General features: G+C 41.3%; 2 protein-coding genes across 4 annotated transcripts in view; one reads left to right on the top strand and one right to left on the bottom strand.

Moving 5' to 3' along the window:
- The window catches only part of LOC138060557 (methyltransferase-like protein 22), a 342,269-nt gene that overhangs the window by 73,013 nt on the left and 250,436 nt on the right, over window positions 1–18,820 (top strand). The window lies entirely within an intron of this gene.
- The window catches only part of LOC138060555 (tuberin-like), a 56,476-nt gene that overhangs the window by 10,615 nt on the left and 27,041 nt on the right, over window positions 1–18,820 (bottom strand). Inside the window, exons 21-34 of the mRNA XM_068906380.1 lie at window positions 18,117–18,198; window positions 17,885–18,007; window positions 16,514–16,597; window positions 16,100–16,150; window positions 14,197–14,303; window positions 12,927–13,009; window positions 12,740–12,833; window positions 11,911–12,013; window positions 11,031–11,281; window positions 9,402–9,994; window positions 7,610–7,711; window positions 3,580–3,794; window positions 1,752–1,809; window positions 800–843 (exon numbers count right to left, since the gene is read on the bottom strand). Of these exons, the coding sequence (XP_068762481.1) occupies window positions 800–843; window positions 1,752–1,809; window positions 3,580–3,794; window positions 7,610–7,711; window positions 9,402–9,994; window positions 11,031–11,281; window positions 11,911–12,013; window positions 12,740–12,833; window positions 12,927–13,009; window positions 14,197–14,303; window positions 16,100–16,150; window positions 16,514–16,597; window positions 17,885–18,007; window positions 18,117–18,198 (1,990 nt within the window). The remainder of the gene's footprint in view (window positions 1–799; window positions 844–1,751; window positions 1,810–3,579; window positions 3,795–7,609; window positions 7,712–9,401; window positions 9,995–11,030; window positions 11,282–11,910; window positions 12,014–12,739; window positions 12,834–12,926; window positions 13,010–14,196; window positions 14,304–16,099; window positions 16,151–16,513; window positions 16,598–17,884; window positions 18,008–18,116; window positions 18,199–18,820) is intronic.

Here is an 18,820-nt window from a genome sequence, read left to right as displayed (position 1 = left end):
TTGCGTGCGCTATAATTTGCCAATGGCCCGCTAAACTCAGGTTCCTTCTTCTTTCATTGGAGGAGAAATATCTTACCAACCTCGTTTTCTCGACCCGCACTGTATGTTACCGTTTTTTTTTTCTCTTTTCCCCCACTCAACTTATAACCAAAGTGCAAAAATAGGCCTGGAAAAACACAAGCACTCGAACTCAGTTCTAGCTTTATAGGTAGCCACTTTTGGCGACAGCTTTAAGCCCAGGACACATCTAGGCTATTGGGGTTTGCTAAGACAAAACTGGAACAAATCACAGAGACTCGATCCTCATCCTTACCACAACAGAGCTACCAAACTCGAACCGGATCCCATGCAACTTGGTTTCGAGAGATATGTAATGTTTGTTTGTTTGTTTGTTATTTATTTGTTCGAGCAAGTTGACGTGGACCTGCTATACCCACCCAACCATACACTCACGAAGGACAGCCACAACACGGGGAACTTCGTCCCCTACTCTTCTCGAATAAGGTGTGGGTTCTTAAACGTCCCACAAGGAACTTATGAACACGAAAGATATTTGTGAGACGGGGTCTAAGATTTATAGTCCTTATCCAAGAAGACTTGAAAGTCTAACCATTTGCGGATGATGTTACAAAGGCTGCATTTTTCCCTCAGTTATTTTACCCTGACTGTTGGTCCGGCCGGAGTCGAACTCACGACCTCCCGCATGGCAACCCGGTGCTCAACCAATTTGCGCCACCGGTGCGCAGTCACAAATGAGTCTAAATTCAGATAATATCCGAGTCGATGATAGGGTTCTCACCTTCTCGAACTGCAGTCCATGCCTGTCCTGAATTTGTGCAAAATCTATAATAATAAATAAACTGAAGTTTCTTCAAGAAGTCTATTATGCACTTACTAGAGAATGTTTGCATCGGCAACGAGTGCGAGTATGAGAACAAGTACAACTTGACTGATAACCGATGTAATGTGTATTGCCTTTGTACTTTTTGCTCTTTGGTTGAGGTTTGCAAAATAAATCATGTTTCGAGGAGTAAAATGTCCACCTTATGTGGATAGATTTGCTTCGGTTCAATAGTCGTTCGACGTCTAACAGCGCTACATATGCAAGGATTAAGAGGTATGCATATTTTAGACTGGACGAAAAAAAAAAAAAAGCAAGAACGAAAGCAGTGAAAACAAATACGAAACATTTATATAACAACAGTTGCACTTGGAAATACTGAAAGATTCAATTTCGGTACGAAATGAAAGCTCATTCGCACGCCCCATTGAATTCTTTCTCAAAGAACTCCCTGGGATAAATTGTACATAAAACTAAACGAGCAAACCTTTATTTAATATTTAAACTTTTCTTTCGGGCCTCGTTTCTTTCAGCTTTTGTCTGTTGAGAACATCAACTAGGAAACCCTTAAAATCTGTAACTGCTCCAGAATTAGGAGCAGGGATTAGGCAGCCTGAAATTTCCCCGCATAGTGGGGCATAAGCTCCCATCAGAAACGGCAAACGCCTTATCCCCGAAGTTGGGGGAGGGGGCGGGGTTATACTGACTGTTGCATAACGATGCAATTTTCTTAATCATGATTTCTTTCACGAGCAGTCGACTTTTTCATTTTAGTGAAAATATCTTTCACCAGACTATCTACAATCTCAAAGTGTACTGCACCACCCTTACAACAATACATGTACTTGAAAAAATAACGATAAAGAAAGCGCCATTGTATCGGTGCATTCTTCCTACAGAATCATCTCACCTTCTGTGGGTGTGGTATCTAAGGTGGCTAATACGTCCGAGGAATCCAATTCTCTCATCTGGAATGAAATATGCAGATTCAAATAAATTCATTTGAACACTAGGAAATGCAGTTAAGTAAAAGAGGAGACTAATAGCTTATCCTCTATCTTACTTTTTAGTAAGTGCCGGCAAATGGCAGCACCAAGAGCTAAGTCAGAAATATGTGAAGAATCTTTTTCTAATGCTAAAATAGGTCTATCCGCACACCCCCAAATTGTATGCCTCCTATTGTGGAAGCATTTCCAAAACGTGAGCAATTATTCACTTCATGAATGGAGGTTCCCTTACAAAGGGAGTGGCCAATTGAGTGTTTTCACTCACGTAATCAGTAACCTTGTTTTTCCACCGAAACAAAGGAAAACGTTTGCATGATAATAGAGTTCAATTCCAGGAGGATTAGTTGGATACACCAACATGGCCGCCGTTCTATTGTTTAGGTACACCAATATGGCCGCCGTGACGTCACGTGAAAACACTATATTCGAAAAATTCGAAACAACAAAGTGAAGGAAATGAATAGCTAAGAAAACAAAGAAAAAATTGTCAAGTTCTACATCGGATTAAATACCCTAGACGTACCTCAGAATGCTCAAAAACTCGGCTTTAGAGTGACATAACCCTTTTGATATGCCACTGATACCAGAGACGAAACGAAAAAAACCGCATAGCCACTTTGAATGCCCAACTGATGACCTTCAACGAATATTTTTGTGTGGTGTAAATCCAGCCGAGTTTGAAGTTAAACACTAGTATGTGTTGTAAAAGGAAGCTTTCCTTAGGTACGAGTGAATCATGGTCAATCAACCTGCGACGCACAGAAAGCTCAGAGCCTGGAAAATGCAATAAAAGACTGCTTGCAACGAAAATCCAACGAATTAAATGTTGTCTTTCTGGTTGTAACGATTTGAAGAGGTCTCTATTTCATACACCAGCCGCCAAACTGGACAATCATGACAGCGGAGATCTGCTTTTTGGACCTATCTTAGACTGCAACCAGTCGCCGCTACATTCTCCTAATTTTCGCAAAGCGCAACACGAGATTGCACGAGTTTTGTAGCCGCTGGTCATCGCGCGAGATTTGTAGCCGCTGGAGGAAGCAATGGCTTGGCTATTTACATACCCTGGTAGAATACCATGGAACCTCAAAGAAATCGAAGTCAGAGTTTCTAAAAAGAACATTAGGTAAAGCGGCGCGACGCTTTGGAACCAACTGCTAAACGAAGCAAACTTAGAAGAGTCGCTACATTCAAGGTATACATTAAAAATAATCGGGACATGCCGTTCTATATTTCCTGGTATTTAATAATAATACTTGAAGAAATGTCTCGCTAATCGCCGTCACAAATACAGCAACGATGCAGCTCAAAAAGGTCGAAACGAAAGCATACTATGGCTTCTCTGGCTGCCGCTATACGGTCCATGTATGACCTTGGAGCACAGCTTACAGCTAGTTGGAATCAGCTGTGTGCTGGTTTTATTAGTAACATTCTAGATATTTTTATTTTCAATATAAGTTTATATTTCATAGTCCTAAACTGTTTTAGACTGGTCATGTATTGTTAGTATTAGAATTATTAGTCGTAGTATAAGTTTCCATTTTTACGATGTACAGACACGCTCTCCGTGGAAACTTTTACCAGCATGGTGTTGCTGGGGATAGCGTGTTTGTTTTGATCAAAATTAAGTATTATCTACCTACCTGCCAAAAAATCCAGCCCGTAGTCAGCGTAGTGTTTCACCCCAACGAAACTGCGTGCAAATCAAATGACCTACCGCAGTTAACTCACCGTGAACACATTTGGTTTCTCTCTGGGACTCCTACTGAGCAGCCTATCTCGTCCCTCATAAGGCTCAGAATCCAAAGAACCTTCAAAGGTGCTTGGAGGCGAGGTCATGCTGCCGCTGGGTGTGTAGATGAGGATTGGGTCGAGTTGAGGTGGTTCCTGGGCTTTTTCAGACTCGCTAACGTCGTGTTGCCATCCAGAATTGGAGGATTCTGGAGCTAGGAGTGAAAAAAAGGTTTACGCGTTATCGTTTCAAAAGGAGACCTTGCCACCAAATAGGCTTCTTTCAATGTACTGAAACTCAGCTTGATAACAAAACTTAAGAGACTAAAACAAAGGAAATGAATAAACAATCTTCTTATGTTTCCTTTGTTAGTATCAGCCTCTCTATCAGGAACATGTCGAGAAAAGCCCACAGTTCCATTAAACAGTTGAAGTGAACTGTATCTGCCAGTCTGCCAGCTCAAATTAATGAGAAAGCAAGGGAAATGTTCTTAATTGATGAGGGGGGGTAGGCCTGGCGCAGTGGTGAGCGCACTCGCCTTACACCCAATGTGGCCAGGGATCGATTCCCGGATTCGACGCCATATGTGAGTTGAGTTTGTTGGTTCTCTACTCTACTCTGCTCCGAGAGGTTTTTCCCCAGATACTCCGGTTTTCCCTTCTCCTTAAAAACAAACATTTGATTGGATTTGTTCTGATTTCAGTTGATTTCTAGTCTCCTCAATTAGTAGAGCACTCGTGGTCGGCTAAATAACCATGAGACTTAAATAAACTCATGATGATGATGATGATGATTATTATTATATATAGCAGTGTTAACTTATGTATGCTAAACGATAGCAAAGGCAAAGTAGGGCGCTATCGCATAACCTAAAGGCCAACGGAAAATTAAAAAAAACTTTTAAAAATATTATTGTAGAAACTAATACATTAAGATGTCTTCAAAGTAGAGCTTGAAAAAAAAAAACTTCCAAATCTACTTGTCAGAGATATCACATTAAAATCCTTAGAAAATGCTCTACTAGTTTCTTATCTTATGTCATTATTTAGAAGTGGAGAGCAATGTGTAAACTTGAAGCTAACACCGACTTCTGCATCTTTATCAAGACTTCTTTACTCTTCCCCGTAACAGTTCTCTCGAGTCCTTTGGTGTATCCTCCCAGTAAATCTAGGATGATGTTGTGCTGGTCTATGCGGTAATCCTTTGAATTGTTGTTTTAGTTCCAGCTGCAAGGGGGCATATTTCTTTGTCTTATCCTGGTCTTTCGCAGCTCTGCTGACCACCCATGGACAACTCATCTCTAAGATGGTGACAATCTTCAACTTGTGGTCCACACCCCTAGCATCTATCCGGTTGGCTCTCACTACCACGTGGTCTGCGTACAATGGGACATCCCATGAGTCTTGTGCATCTGAGCTTTCGTAGACAGGTTCTGGCTCTATTGGGAAGTACCAAGGTGGTATACAGTGTCCACGAGTTCTAGATCATGGAGCATCTCAAAGAACATAATCTTCAGCACGGAATTATGCCTGTGGAGACATTTGCTCCGCCCAAACGCAGAACATCCAACCAGAATATGTGCTGAGTCTGCATTGCACGTCACTCTCCGTAGCAGTTCTTGTCTTTTTACTCTCGACTGATAGATTCGTGTATTGAGCATCTGCTCGTACAGCTCGTGGGTACCGGCAATCACATATGTTGGACAGCACATCCACTTACTAAGCCAGTCAAAACACCGGTTACTCAGCTCGGGGTCACTCCATCTCGAGGCAATCAGCTTCCCTGGCCAACTCTGACTTCGCACGTTCTCCTTCAGCTTTTCTTACTGAGCTCGCTTCAACTGAGTTTGATAGTTGTACCAGGGATCTCATCTCCGTCCTCAGTATAGCACGTAGGGTTAGGGTTCACCAAATTTAGCGTTATTATTATTATTATTATTATTATTATTATTATTATTATTATTATTATTATTATTATTATTATTATTATTATTATTATTATTATTATTATTATTATTATTATTATAAAGTAAAGTAAAGTGGTGCATTTATATAGCGCCTTTATCACAAGTCTCAAAGGCGCTTTACAATGATCAATTACGACCGTGTAATATTATTTAAACATGTACTGGCAAAAACTAACGATAAAAGCGTCCGACGTTTCGCCGACATCTTGACGCCATTGTCAAGGCAAACTAAATTAAATATGCGATCTCAAGAGAAACTAAGAGTCCAGAGTCATTAATTTGCATGAGTTAGACAAAGACCTTAGCGCGAATTGAGTCTGATTGTACATTTAAACACGGTCGTAATTGTTTAATAAGTAACATCTCATTAACGAGACAATCGAACTTGTTCTAGCATTTTTTCAACACATTAAAACAATTGTGAAGGTCATCCGGAATCCTGCCTGCGTGTCTATTATCTTAGTGTTTGCACACTAGTGGTCTTGCTTCCATGTCCATCAACGCGTACGAACAGATGGCCACGGGTGTATCCAACATAACCAGTATCGCACTGGTCACACCTGAAGTTTGCACAACGCATTGTTGATCAATGAGCTGAGGCTTTAATTCGCTTGTCGGGAACTCCTGGGCAATCTTGCGGCTCGTAAACACTGGTTGGACAATAGTCTGGAGCTTCACACTAAGATCTTTTAACTGTGTCTTCACAATATTAGCAGACTCCTGGTCTTTAAGGGGTATGACGACCCGAGTAGTGTTTTCTGTCGTAGATTTTGATTGCAATGGAGACTGGTCAGCGACCCTTAAAATTAGAGAGTTTTTAACAATGGAGTCCACAAGGTGCTTGGGATACTTCAGTTTAGAGAACACAGACTTCAGTTGTTGGCACTCCTCAGTAAAGTAGGACCTTCACAATTGTTTTAATGTGTTGAAAAAAATGCCAGAACAAGTTCGATTGTCTCGTTAATGAGATGTTACTCATTAAACAATTACGACCGTGTTTAAATGTACAATCAGACTCAATTCGCGCTAAGGTCTTTGTCTAACTCATGCAAATTAATGACTCTGGACTCTTAGTTTCTCTTAGATCGCATATTTAATTTAGTTTCCCTTGACAATGGTGCCAAGATTTCCTCGAAACTTCGGACGCTTTTATCAATAGTTTTTGCCAGTATATGTTTATCTAAATCATTGTTAATTATTGTTATTATTATTATTATTATTATTATTATTATTATTAATCGATGATTGTATCTTAAACAGCATTATCCTCAGTTGCGTAAACCTTTCCATTCACCCTCCTCGTTAAAATGTTAGCGTCAGTGTTGCAACACATCTAAAAAACTCGAGGCTTCTTCTCCAGTCTTCGAGTTTGTAAATGTAATACAAGCTTGTCCCTCAAATTATAAACATTACAAAAACATCATTCCCCCTCTATCACTACAAACGGTGACTACTGTTTTGAGACGGTAGAATTACAAGCTCGCAAGATCTGCTACGCTGTCCTGGGCAACGAATCTTGGGTGGGCCTGAACAACGCGACGATTGCTTTTTTGTGTCATAGTGTTGACGTGCACCTAAAGTCAAATATTCAATTAGTCTACAATATTGATCTCGCCACCGAAAGCAAACATGTTTAACGATTCTTTCCTCAAAATCTGCCTTTTTATCTCCAGGCAAAACGCGCAAATTTATCAAAACTAGCAGTAATTTGGACCCACAACCGAGTTGTGAGAGGCATGGGTCTATTCTCGATTTTACGTCACAAACTGCTTTGCAATGCAAAATTTCATTGAAAACAGGAATGCAAAGTAGTTTGTGACGTAAAATCGAGAATAGACCCATGCCTCTCGCATCACGGTCGTGGGTCCAAATTACTGCAAGTTCTGCCAAGTTTATGTGGCTTGCACGGCACAGAAAAAAAAACAAACAAATTGTGGGTGACAATGGGGACATGTTTGGTTTGCATGTGGAGATTTATATTAGGAAACGAAAAATATTTAAGTTTAGGTGCACTTTAATGGTAATTAATTCGGTAGGATATCGTCAAAGAAAAAACGACCTACCATCGGTAAGTTTTGGTTGCTTGACCACATCAACGATCACCAATCCACTCTCCGTGCTTGTGCTCAGGATTTCAGTGTGTTTTTCACTGTCTGGAGATAAAACTGAAAGAGAAGAGATACAACATTGTTTTCCTCCAAGGAGAAAAAAACCCTTGTAAACAATTATATCAACCTGAGTCAAGATGAGGCTAGAAACACCCTATGTGTTATTCATAAGGACAGAGGTACTTGAAACACGGTGGTTGAATACCAAATATTATTAAATTCTCAACTTGGGATAATGCAATTCTCGTGCTCCGATTGGTTCACTCAATCTCGGTTATCAGCTCATATACCTTGGTTTGACCTTATATGGCAAACGATTGATCTAAGTGTTGCCAAGCTAAAAGTTTTTTCGCCGGAAAGCGAAATTTCTCTCTGAAGAAAGCAAAAAAACAGTTTTTCTGGACAGCTGGCTCCGACGTTTAGAAGTACGCGAAAAGGTAAGAAATGTTTTTGTGACGAGCCTGCGTCTGTCTGACCACAAGGTGTTACACGACATCGCATCGGTTCTCATCAAGTTTTTTTGATTTCGCTCGGATTTGCTCGCTTTTTTCGCTCGCATTTCGTACTTTCTAAACTTTTGGAGTTTAAAGGAATTTAATAAAAAAAATATTCCATTCGCGCTTGTTGGATATGAGACTGGTTATAGCCAACTCGGCGCTACGCGCCTCGTTGGCTATTTACCATCTCATATTCAACGTGCGCTCATGGAATAATTGTTAATTATCATATGGCCCTTTCATTGTAAACTATTGGGAAAATCCCTCTATGAGGGCCGTACGCATTAGCGCGAGCAGGGCCGGGAAAAGCCGTACGGTCCTACTATGAACACGTACTGTTCCATGCGATGCCATTTTAGGGGATTACGTCGCTTTTAAACATCCAAGTTATTTACAGCCAGCAAAGCAAATAAAAACAACATTAAGATAAATTTTCTGTGCAAATATTTGTTTTTATTTTGACCTAACTTCATCTTCTGAGAGCTCATATGATAAAATCCTTATTGACTGAGCTTAGGTCGGGCCGGACAGGAAAATATTTGGCCCTCGGTTATGGTGCACGGACCGAGCGCATATACATTGGGGACATGCGGCTTTCAACTGGACTTGACCAATGTAGATTGGACCAAGAGCAGCTTGGAGAAGTATTTCTTGCGAGCCTAAGCAATTTTGTAATGTTTTTTAGCCGAACTCATATCCCACAGTGGGGATGTAATCGGAAAGGTTGGGGAAATGCGCCCCAAAGAACGCACTCTCGCTACAAAGAACGCTTTTCAGAAGGGTCATTATTATGCCCTAAGTAAGAAATGCCACCAAGTGAGCTCTCTGGAAAAAAGGCATTTTCAATTAAAGATCTTTGACATATTTTCTCCTGACGGATCAATCGCCCATGAGGAACTTTTGCCATCTAGCAATTTTGCCCTTTGCAATCTTGCTAAAAAAACAAAGAAAAACTGGCACGCCGTATTTTGAGCGAAGAGACTTGTCAACGATAAACATGTGTTTGATGGTTTGCTACCCTGGTCCCAGAGGTTTTTCTTGCACCGCGAAAGAGCCGCGAAGCGCCAAAGACGAGTCGCGAAGCGGCGACAAGAGAAAAACCTCTGGTTACCTTGGACTAGAACCTCTAACTGGGACCAGGGTAACGGTTTGATACCAGGAAGATAAAATTGAAAACTTACTCGTGTGTAACTGGCAGGAGTCAATAAGCTGGAAGTTTTAGCAAAGAAAACAAATGGAAGTCAACTCACGTTCTCCAATTTGCGGATCATCCACCACTGCCATAACGTCACTGTCTAAACACGTTCTGGTCTCTCGGTTTTGAATTCGCATAATCCACGAAATATTTCCGCTGGGACGTCGTATAAAGATCTCAGCCCAGCCTTGGCAGACGCATTGGCAATTCTGAGGACTAAGTGTGGTAGTCATGGGCTCGCTGTTTCGTCGCTCAGAGGCGATGCTATTTCGAACCTCGGACATTGATTTTAGCTTAGCTGTATCGACTGAGTGAGTCTTCTGAAGAGCCGTTTTATCCAAGCTTGTCTGCGAACTTGCAGAGACCCTCCCGCCATTGCAAGAGCCTTGAGAGTGATCGCTGGAAGCATGAGCGACTAACGCCTCAGTGGAGTCGGCCGCTACGGTGGCTCTTACCTTCAAGTTTTTCCCAACTTTTGTTTTGTCATGTGGTGAAATGTGCACTTTTCGCTCTCGAAGAGAAAGGCAATTATCACACACTCCATCCAAGCCGATATATGTTCCTGATGTGGTTATCGTTACAATAGTGTTACTAATCATCCAGGTCCGAGAGTGGCCGTTGGCTAACATGAACTCAACAGCTTTAGTCCTAGAGAAGATAATAAAAGAAAACAAGTCGTAAGTACATGTATAGCTCATTAAAATCTACCTCTGAACACACTGTCTTTGATTGCCTGCATTATGGGCTTTGCGGTGCGAGTTACTAATGAACCTTTCTCCGAAGAGTACATCACCTCTGAGTTGTTCTCGGGATGAACGACAAGGACAGGGATAATTACTACATTGATAAGAGAACCGCAAATCAAGTCAAATGTTGGTTTATGGTCTGAGGGGCAAACTGGAGTACCTGCAGAAAAACATCTCGGAGCAGAGTAGAGAAATAACAAACTCACCCTATAACAAACTCACCCAAACTCAGACAACACTGATGGCGGAAGACAAGTTCCCTTACCTCTGCGGCAGCCCTGTTCCCCCACTCCCCAGCAGATAAGCGCTGTCCGCTGGATAGCGATTTACCGACACTGAGGCTACATTGCCAAAGATCAGCGTGTTGGTGTAAATTGTCACACAAACAATCAGGAGGTGCGTGATTGTGTTTCGCGCAAATGACGTATCAATGCACGTATGACGTAATTCATGATGGCGTTGAAAAAGCAGACGAACGAAAAACGAAAAATGCTTAAGCTCACCTTATGCACAGGATACCCAAGATTTAAAAATTGCGTTTTCCTTATGTTGAACGCAATCAGAGGTTTTCAAGACGGACGCTAACCATACATTAGGCACTTTTTTTGTTAACATGCTTTCAAGATACCTCGTGTATTTGTGGGTTTATGAACACGATTTAATCGTCAGGTTGCGCAGCAACGTTTCTTAGGAATAGAAGAAGTCGCATTCGTTACGTTGTCCTTTGCCCCAAAACGCTTCTGCTTATTTAAGCTCGCTATCGTCCGATTTCATGTCATCCTCATTATACTTTGACCCGGCTTGAAAAAGAGTATCCAGAACTGGGATGAATCACGTCACAAATGATGAAGATGGAATAAAAGCTAGTTGTACACCTCGGGGAGAAAGTAAGGTATTTCAGGATAAACGCTCTCACACACTTAACAATTAATGTTCACCTGTTTGGTTGCGACATACAGGGAGCAAACGTATATCTGGCCATCATGTCTATGCAGACTTCACTCATCTCAGAATGCAGTTCAGACGCTGCTTCTGTCTCCTTGTTGGAAACGGGCGAAATAGACCGATGTCCAGTCTGGGGCGAGGGCTGGTTACTGGCAATACTACTATGTGATTTGGCTGTTGCTAAGGCAGGGCTGTCTGGTCTGGAGTCATAACGCTCTGGGATAACTGCACTTGATTTCAGACCCTGCGAGAATGTAGGTAGACCAAAGACTGAGAAAGGACAAGTCAGTTTTTTTCCCCTCGATCAACGTATTCATCTCTTGGCTAAATTGAAGAAGCACAGATATTTGGTGCGGGATGCCATGAATGTATTGAAACTCGGGCCGAACTAAAAATTAGGAAAGGGACCACTACAAGTATTTCTAATTAGGTGCATTTCTGGACGAAAGTGTTGGACCAGGGTCAAAAACTAGAACAGACGCAGTGCTCCTATCCTTCTCTGCTCCCCACGAGCCTACGATAGATGGTTACTCATCCAGGTAATGACTACTCCCAACAGGAAATAACATCGGTAAAAAAATTGAAACCCGCCTTCCTGTCGCCTTAAAATACCTGAGAGGAAAAGGCTGCCTCAACTCTCCTCGAATAATAACTAACAATTTTCGACCCCGACTCATAACTCTTCATTGTTCAGTAACACTTCGCTGTAGAACCCACAATGTCAAACTCACCCTATCTTTTTTTAGCTATCCTTTTCAAATCCGTGTAAGGAAAAAAACACTCGACGCGAAACAACGACAGGATATGACCCATCAACGAAATAAGAATGTAAGAAGAAAACAACGATGATTATACTTGTACCGCCTCTCTCACCTTGCTCACAAATCCCACAAACGCTTTGCGGTAAGCCAGACGTGATCGGACGAACCACGCAGCGATCACGTGGTAGGCAAGGGTCACCGTGTACTGAGAATACCTGTTGGAATAATGACGTCACAGTATTTAGATGAATGAGCCTGACTATCATAACCAAATTCTGGACACAAATGGGTCTCATTTTATTGCTCACAAAGGAGGGAACTCTATTGTTTTAATGAAAGGTCACATGGTCCAGTGTTTATTTGTCTCAGAAACTTTGTTTGATTGTAAGTTTGAGTTCTTTGTTTTATTCGACAATAGCTGCATATTGACATGATGATAGTGCGAGAAGAACCACATCGCTTTGACAGCAGAACATAGAACAACGAAATTTGAAGGACTTTCACAATTTGGTTACGCCTGGTTTTCACTAGCGACGAAAGCACCGGCGCAAGCATAAATGCAAGTTCAAGAGATTCGTGTCAAGTGAAAACGAACCATAACGCAAGCACAAGCACATGACGCACAGACAAAGATTCACTAGTTCCATGTTCTCTCTTACAACGCGGCGCTTCGAGTGAAATCTGGAAAGGGTATTTTTAACTGGACAAACATCACAGCTTGTGTTGTGCTTGCGTTACGTCCCGTCCCGTTTTCAAACAACGCAAGCGAACGCAAGCATTAGTGCAAGCACAAGGAAAAGGAAAAATTTGATCCTTTCGCTTGTGCTTGCGTCAGGCCCGCTTTCACGGTGAAATAAGCGCTCTTGTGCCTGCGTCGCTAGTGAAAACCAGGCTTTAATGTAACATCACTGAGAGACCCATTTAAAGTAAAATGAAATCACCTGAATGGATCAGTGTAAGGGAGGCAAATAGCAAACACGCTTTTGTATTGACTGTCCTGAAAACTGGCGTACAAGTGAGGCAAATGAACCAACCCTATCAAGAGAAAAAGGAGTATGTCACAATATATAAACTTTGTCTCAGATAAAAGTCTCTCATTATGGACAGAAGGCAAGCAAGTAAATTCACCTGAGAGGAATTCCAACATTGGGGCTGCCATTGAAACGGTGGCGGAGAGCTGGGTCAGGCGGACGAGAAGAGCAGGGAGAAGACTGGAAACAAATGTAAAAAGTTGCAAGGGTCTCGTATGAAAAGCCATAACTTCATTATGTAATCGTTATTCTTTTGGCCTTGACGTTTTGTCTTGTGGTGTGGTTTGTCATTATGTGGTGAGGTTTTGTCACTATGTGACGAGGTTTGCTGGTTACGTGCTGCATTTCCATCATGATGTGACGAGGTTTGATGATTACGTGATCCATCAATGATGGAAACACAACACGTAACCAGCAAACCTCATCACATCATGAGAGGAACAAACACAACACGTAACCAGCAAACCTCAAATCAAATCATGATTACGTGTTGTGTTTCCATCATGATGTGACGAGATTTTCTGGTTACGTGTTGTGTTTCCATCAAGATGTGATGAGGTTTGCTGATTACGTGTTGTTTGTTTCCATCTTGATCTGATGAGGTTTGCTGGTTACGAGTTGTGTTTCCATCAAGAGGTGATGAGGTTTGCTGACTACGTGTTGTTTGTTTCTATCTTGATCTGATGAGGTTTGCTGGTTACGTGTTGTGTTTCCATCAAGATGTGATGAGGTTTGCTGGTTACGTGTTGTGTTTCCATCATGATGACACGAGGTTTGATGGTTACGCGTTGTTTCGATCATGATGTGTTGAGGTCTTCCTTCGACATGCTGTGTTTACATTTTACGTGGTGAGGTTCTTTTGTGACGTCGAGTTTCTCCCTTTATCTGATTATAAACACAGTACGTCAAAAGAAGACCTCAGCACATCATGATGAAAACACAACATGTAACCATCAAAAGTCGTCACATAATAACAAAACCTCACCAGATAATGACAAAACCACACCACATAATAATGTTGCCACAGTACACTATGACAAAACTCCAAGACATCACGAAAAAACCTCAAGACCAAACGAATAAAGATGACATAGGAAAGTTGTGGCTTTCCATCGTCTCTTATAATGACGTATTATCTGGACTTCAAAACCATGTGGGCAGTCAATTTACAATTTCAATATCACTCAAACAGTATTGTTCCATTGCATTTAACCTGGCACTGCAGAGTACCTCCACTGATGGTCAGACAAGACGAGACCGTTGACTGAAATGATACTTGCAGATTCCACATTTTTCACAAAGGACGCCACAAGATGTATATACAGCATGGTTCAGGCCATATTTATAGAATAGGAATGTGAGCTCACCTCTTCATGACTGCCTGCATTTCCATGGTGCACAAGGTTAAAGAGGATACGCATCCCACAGCACACTTGGTGACTAAACCAAGCTCTAAAGTCCTCACTAACTCAAACTGCAAAAAGCAAAGGCAAAGAAAAGTACTTCCGTGATCTAAGCGTCTTATGCAATAAGCCCAATGATGCACACGTTTTGATTTACCCTCACCTATGATCTATTAGAGGACAGACGCACAGCTGGCGTCATCATAAAACCCTAAAACCTTTTTAATTCTTTATTACATAAAACAAATAGAAAACGTCAAAATGTGGTAAGAACATTAGTGACACAATCGCGGCTATCGCCTCGTGAGCCCCTTTTTTGTTCTTACCATCTTTAAACGTCATCGGTGATCTATCACTAAACAGACGCACGGCAACATGTTTGTTAATTAGACCAGTTTTCAAACTGAAACCAAAGTAATTAGTTTGCCGGGCCAATCACAACAGACGCAAGCAAAAGAATGAGCCAATCATAACCTAAAGCCAGCGCCAAGCACGTGCGAGCAAGCAACAATTAAGTGGCAACCTCAGACTGGCTGAGAAGAGGCCATTTTACACACAAATCCCCACTCCTCCCTCCCTCCTTCCCAATGGACTTGGCCATTAACAATTTCCCCCTAAAAAAAAGTAAGATTAAAGTGGCAAAATAACAATCCATTCAGAAATAAACTCAGTTTTCTACTTTCCCTGAATGAAAACGGGCCATTTCATTTTCTTGGAAGATCAAAGGATGCCGGCTAATTTACTTCCACGGAAACGATTTTTTTCAGTCACATTCAGGAACTTCATTTCTAGGTTTGGGCGAAGACTGAATGGCCGTAAGTTTCACTTGAAGTTGTGGAGAGGAGAGCGCGCGGAACACCAGGCTTGACGTACATGTAACCTTAAAGTGCTAAAGTCTTCTTCGTTGGAAGAAAACAAAGAAAATTAAGATTAACTAGCTTTGTTTTAGATGTCCCAGTGCGCAATTTGCGTCCCAGTATGGCGGATTTGTACCATGTGATCACTATCCTGCAAAGGGCCCATTATCTGTCAAATCATCCACCAATCAGAATTTAACCGACGCACGCGGGAATGTTTGCTGGGAAATGTAAATTCGTAATTCGAAATTCTTCACACGAACGAACAGTGTATAAATTAAACTCTTTCCGTATCCAGTCGGCAAAACCGCTAGGACATCTCTTCCGGCTAAAAGAGCTCTTACGGTTGATTCTTGTTCTGGTTTCAAAACAATATCTCTCTCACTGGTAAGGTTAAAATCTCTCAAAGCACTCGCCAACGCGTCTATGTCCGCCGCCAACTTGTATTTAAAATATGAAACATTACTCATTGTGTCTTAGCCAATCGCAATTTTGCGGCCGACAGCGGCCGCAGAAATGAAAACAAGAGGTTTTTACTGCAGGCGTTCTCTCCCCTCTCTTGCAAGTCCCCCCTCCCGTTTTCCCTCCCTCCCTCCCCTTTTAACGCCTGCCACACCGGCTAACCCTCTGAGGTCCAATCGGTCAGTTTTGAACATGAGTAATGGCGGACCGTGAAATCAAAAACTTGCACTCAAAGTAAACAGCCTTTGGATAAAAATCAAAGCCCAAAATTTTGCCAGTCAGGTGTTAAGCAAACATACTTTCAAAATCGAAAGAAAAAAGGAAGTGGCTTTTTGATCATAGTAGTACTTTAAGTGGTGCGGAATTTCAAACCAATCACTAATCGATGCAATGCGAAACTAAGCAAGGGCGAAATTAAACTTCACATACAACTGACATCTACTTAAAGGACTAAACCATTACGAAAGGATGAAAAGAACTAATGATTGTAGTTTTTTCAGGTCACCAGAAAAGTCTTTACATATGTTTATAATTTTCAAAACACCTACCTGTCTTCCTCTGTCTAAATTAGAGTGATACGTAGCAAGAACTGTCAAAACCTGGAAATCATGAACTACATTTAGTGGGAATTTTAACTTAACGATGACACCTTTTAAAAATCATTTGAGTCGAAAACTAAGTCATTCTGATATACCGTGGGCTCTTGGAATCGCTTTAAAAAGGCCGAAACAACTGGATAGCACGTTCTCGAAAGCCCGGAGGTTCCATGCCTTCAAACGTCTTTCGACGGACGAAACAGGGGAGATACGGCACCCAAAATACACCTGAAATGTTCCATTCGGAACTTTTGAGAAAAGCACACCCAGGGTATAAAAGAGAACAGGCGACATACAAAGAGCCCCCGGGAGGTAAATTTTGTAAACTGGAGATTAAAAAATCGAGACACGATAGTTGATACTTACTGGGAATATAAGGGCCTGTAAGCCTATTCTACCCACACCAGGAGGGACACCACGGAGATCAATAATGCAAGATGGCTCTGAAACCTAAACATTTAACATAAAAGAACAAAATACCGTTACTGGTTTACTGAAACAGTCAATTGTCCTTTTCTTTGACTATTTCAATCGCCGTAGAAAAGTGAAAAATAATGGTGTAAACCTTGAAGTGGTCTACCTAATCTGCAGTGGAACGACAACGCCATCAGTACATGAGAGTTGGAGATCATCTCAGTTTAGCAGCAACTAAAGCGGTAGCGAAGAAAGCCTAGTGAAAATAAAACTCACAAGTGACCAGTTCCCAGTTGGCTTGTTGGCTCAGTTGGCAGAGCAGTGCAGTGCAATGGCTCGGTCATGGGTTTGAATGCCCTGCGAGCAGTTGGTTTCTCCATCGGATCAACCGTCAGTTTGTTTGAGTGAGCCGCCGTCCAGCCCCAAGGACGAATAAATTAAATTTGAACAGGCAAAACGAGTTAGTAAACCTGTTTTGGCGTTTGCGCATGCGTTCAGTTAGGTAACTTCTGCGTTTGGGTGACAAATTCCATATTTTTACCGCGAAGTAAGACGAAGTGATATCAAATGCATCACGCGGGGTGTGCCGTACTTCGCACATGCTAGCAGTGGTTAATCTCTCGGGAAGCGTAGGAGAAACCAACTGATCGCAGGGTAAGGTTCGAATCCCGTTCAAACCTTCGAAACTGCTTAAGTTTCTGCGTACCTGAGATAAATTCCAACTCTCATGTATTTCAATGTTCACAGTTCAAACATATGAACATTTTATACACTTTATCACTCAACAACATCTGAGTAACAAGCAACACTGGTATGTGGCGGTTTTTCGTCCACAGATTAAACAGAAGAACTAGAGGGTGCAAGAAACATAAAGTGTTGTAATTAAAAACCATATTATATTATACCTTTAAGTGCGCAAAAAAAATTGAGCAGAGTTTTAAATAACAACGACCACATGGCTTGCCGTTTTCGAGGTGCTAATGTATTTCCAATCCATCAAGGGGCAGCTTAAGGGGGGGACCCTACCGTTCAACTGCTGTAACTTATGTTACACCTCAGTATATAACGATCAAAAGGAGATGTTCTCCTGAGACAATCCATTATGTAAACAATTCTTGAATACTGCGGGACCTGAACTGTGAAGGTCAGACACCGATGCACTCGAATGCAAGTGGCCGTATATTGATAAGGACTCGGAAGTAAATGCTTGAATCCAATTACAATAATGTAATAATGTACCATTACAAGATTCAAAAAAGGAAAATACATCTTTAAAATCTGCAGAAACTGCGTGGGAAAAGTACACGTTGATGCATACGTTACCATGTGACAGAGAACTGATGTCATAGTGTTCAATGCTGGATTAGCTGACAATATTAGGCTCTTATTTTGCAGGACTTCTGGTAGCACTCTTAAAACATGTTCCAGTACAGTCCAGTCCCACTCCTAAGATAATGAAGAACAATGAAACAATTAAACGGCGTCTAGTGGTATGCGTAATAGCTTCGTACAGCAAATAAAATATAAATATATAAAGAAGTGGAGGAAAACTCACGTATTGCAGACAGTTTAAAATCACTTCAAACACTTCCGAATACTGAATAGCAGCTAGATGCGAGGACGACTTGTCAACATCACTGAAATACCAAAAAAAGACACTCAGTCAGGAGCAAGCTCAACATAGATTAAGGAGTGAAGGATAAAAAAAGAGAACAGGGCCAGTGGAATAAACGATTCGTTTGAACCAAGAGAGGATGAGGTAAGAGTTTATCCGCCTCTTAGGCAAAGACTGTTATATTATAATTCGATAATTCATCCTATAATAACCTACGCTAGTGTTATCTGGTCATGTTGTGTTAACGAATCTTTGAACAGAGTATTGAAACTGCAAAAAAGGGCGGCTAGGATTATTTTGTCTGCTGATAGAGATTCGCCATCTGTACAATTATTTAAGAAGTAAAAATGGATTCCTTTTTATGAAAAAAATAAGATAAGCAGTTGTTCTCTAGTTTTCAAACTTATTCAAGGTACCATACCCAATTATTCAATCAAATATTTTACTCTTAATAGTCAAGTCCATTCTAAAAATACTAGGTATGCTAAATTTAATTTAGTTTGCCCTGAGTATATACGTGACACAGAAGGTGGAAAGTCCTTCTTGGTTACAGCTTGTAAACTTTGGAATAAGTTATCTTTAGAAATAAGACGTAAAGATTCTCTTCCTGTATTTAAGGAGAGTTTATTTAATGTAGTTTTTAA

This window comes from Montipora capricornis, chromosome 8 (assembly GCF_036669925.1).
Source record: "Montipora capricornis isolate CH-2021 chromosome 8, ASM3666992v2, whole genome shotgun sequence".
Taxonomy (NCBI): domain Eukaryota; kingdom Metazoa; phylum Cnidaria; class Anthozoa; order Scleractinia; family Acroporidae; genus Montipora; species Montipora capricornis.
The sequence above is the reverse complement of the archived record's forward strand: the minus strand, read 5'-3'. Positions and strand labels throughout refer to the sequence as shown.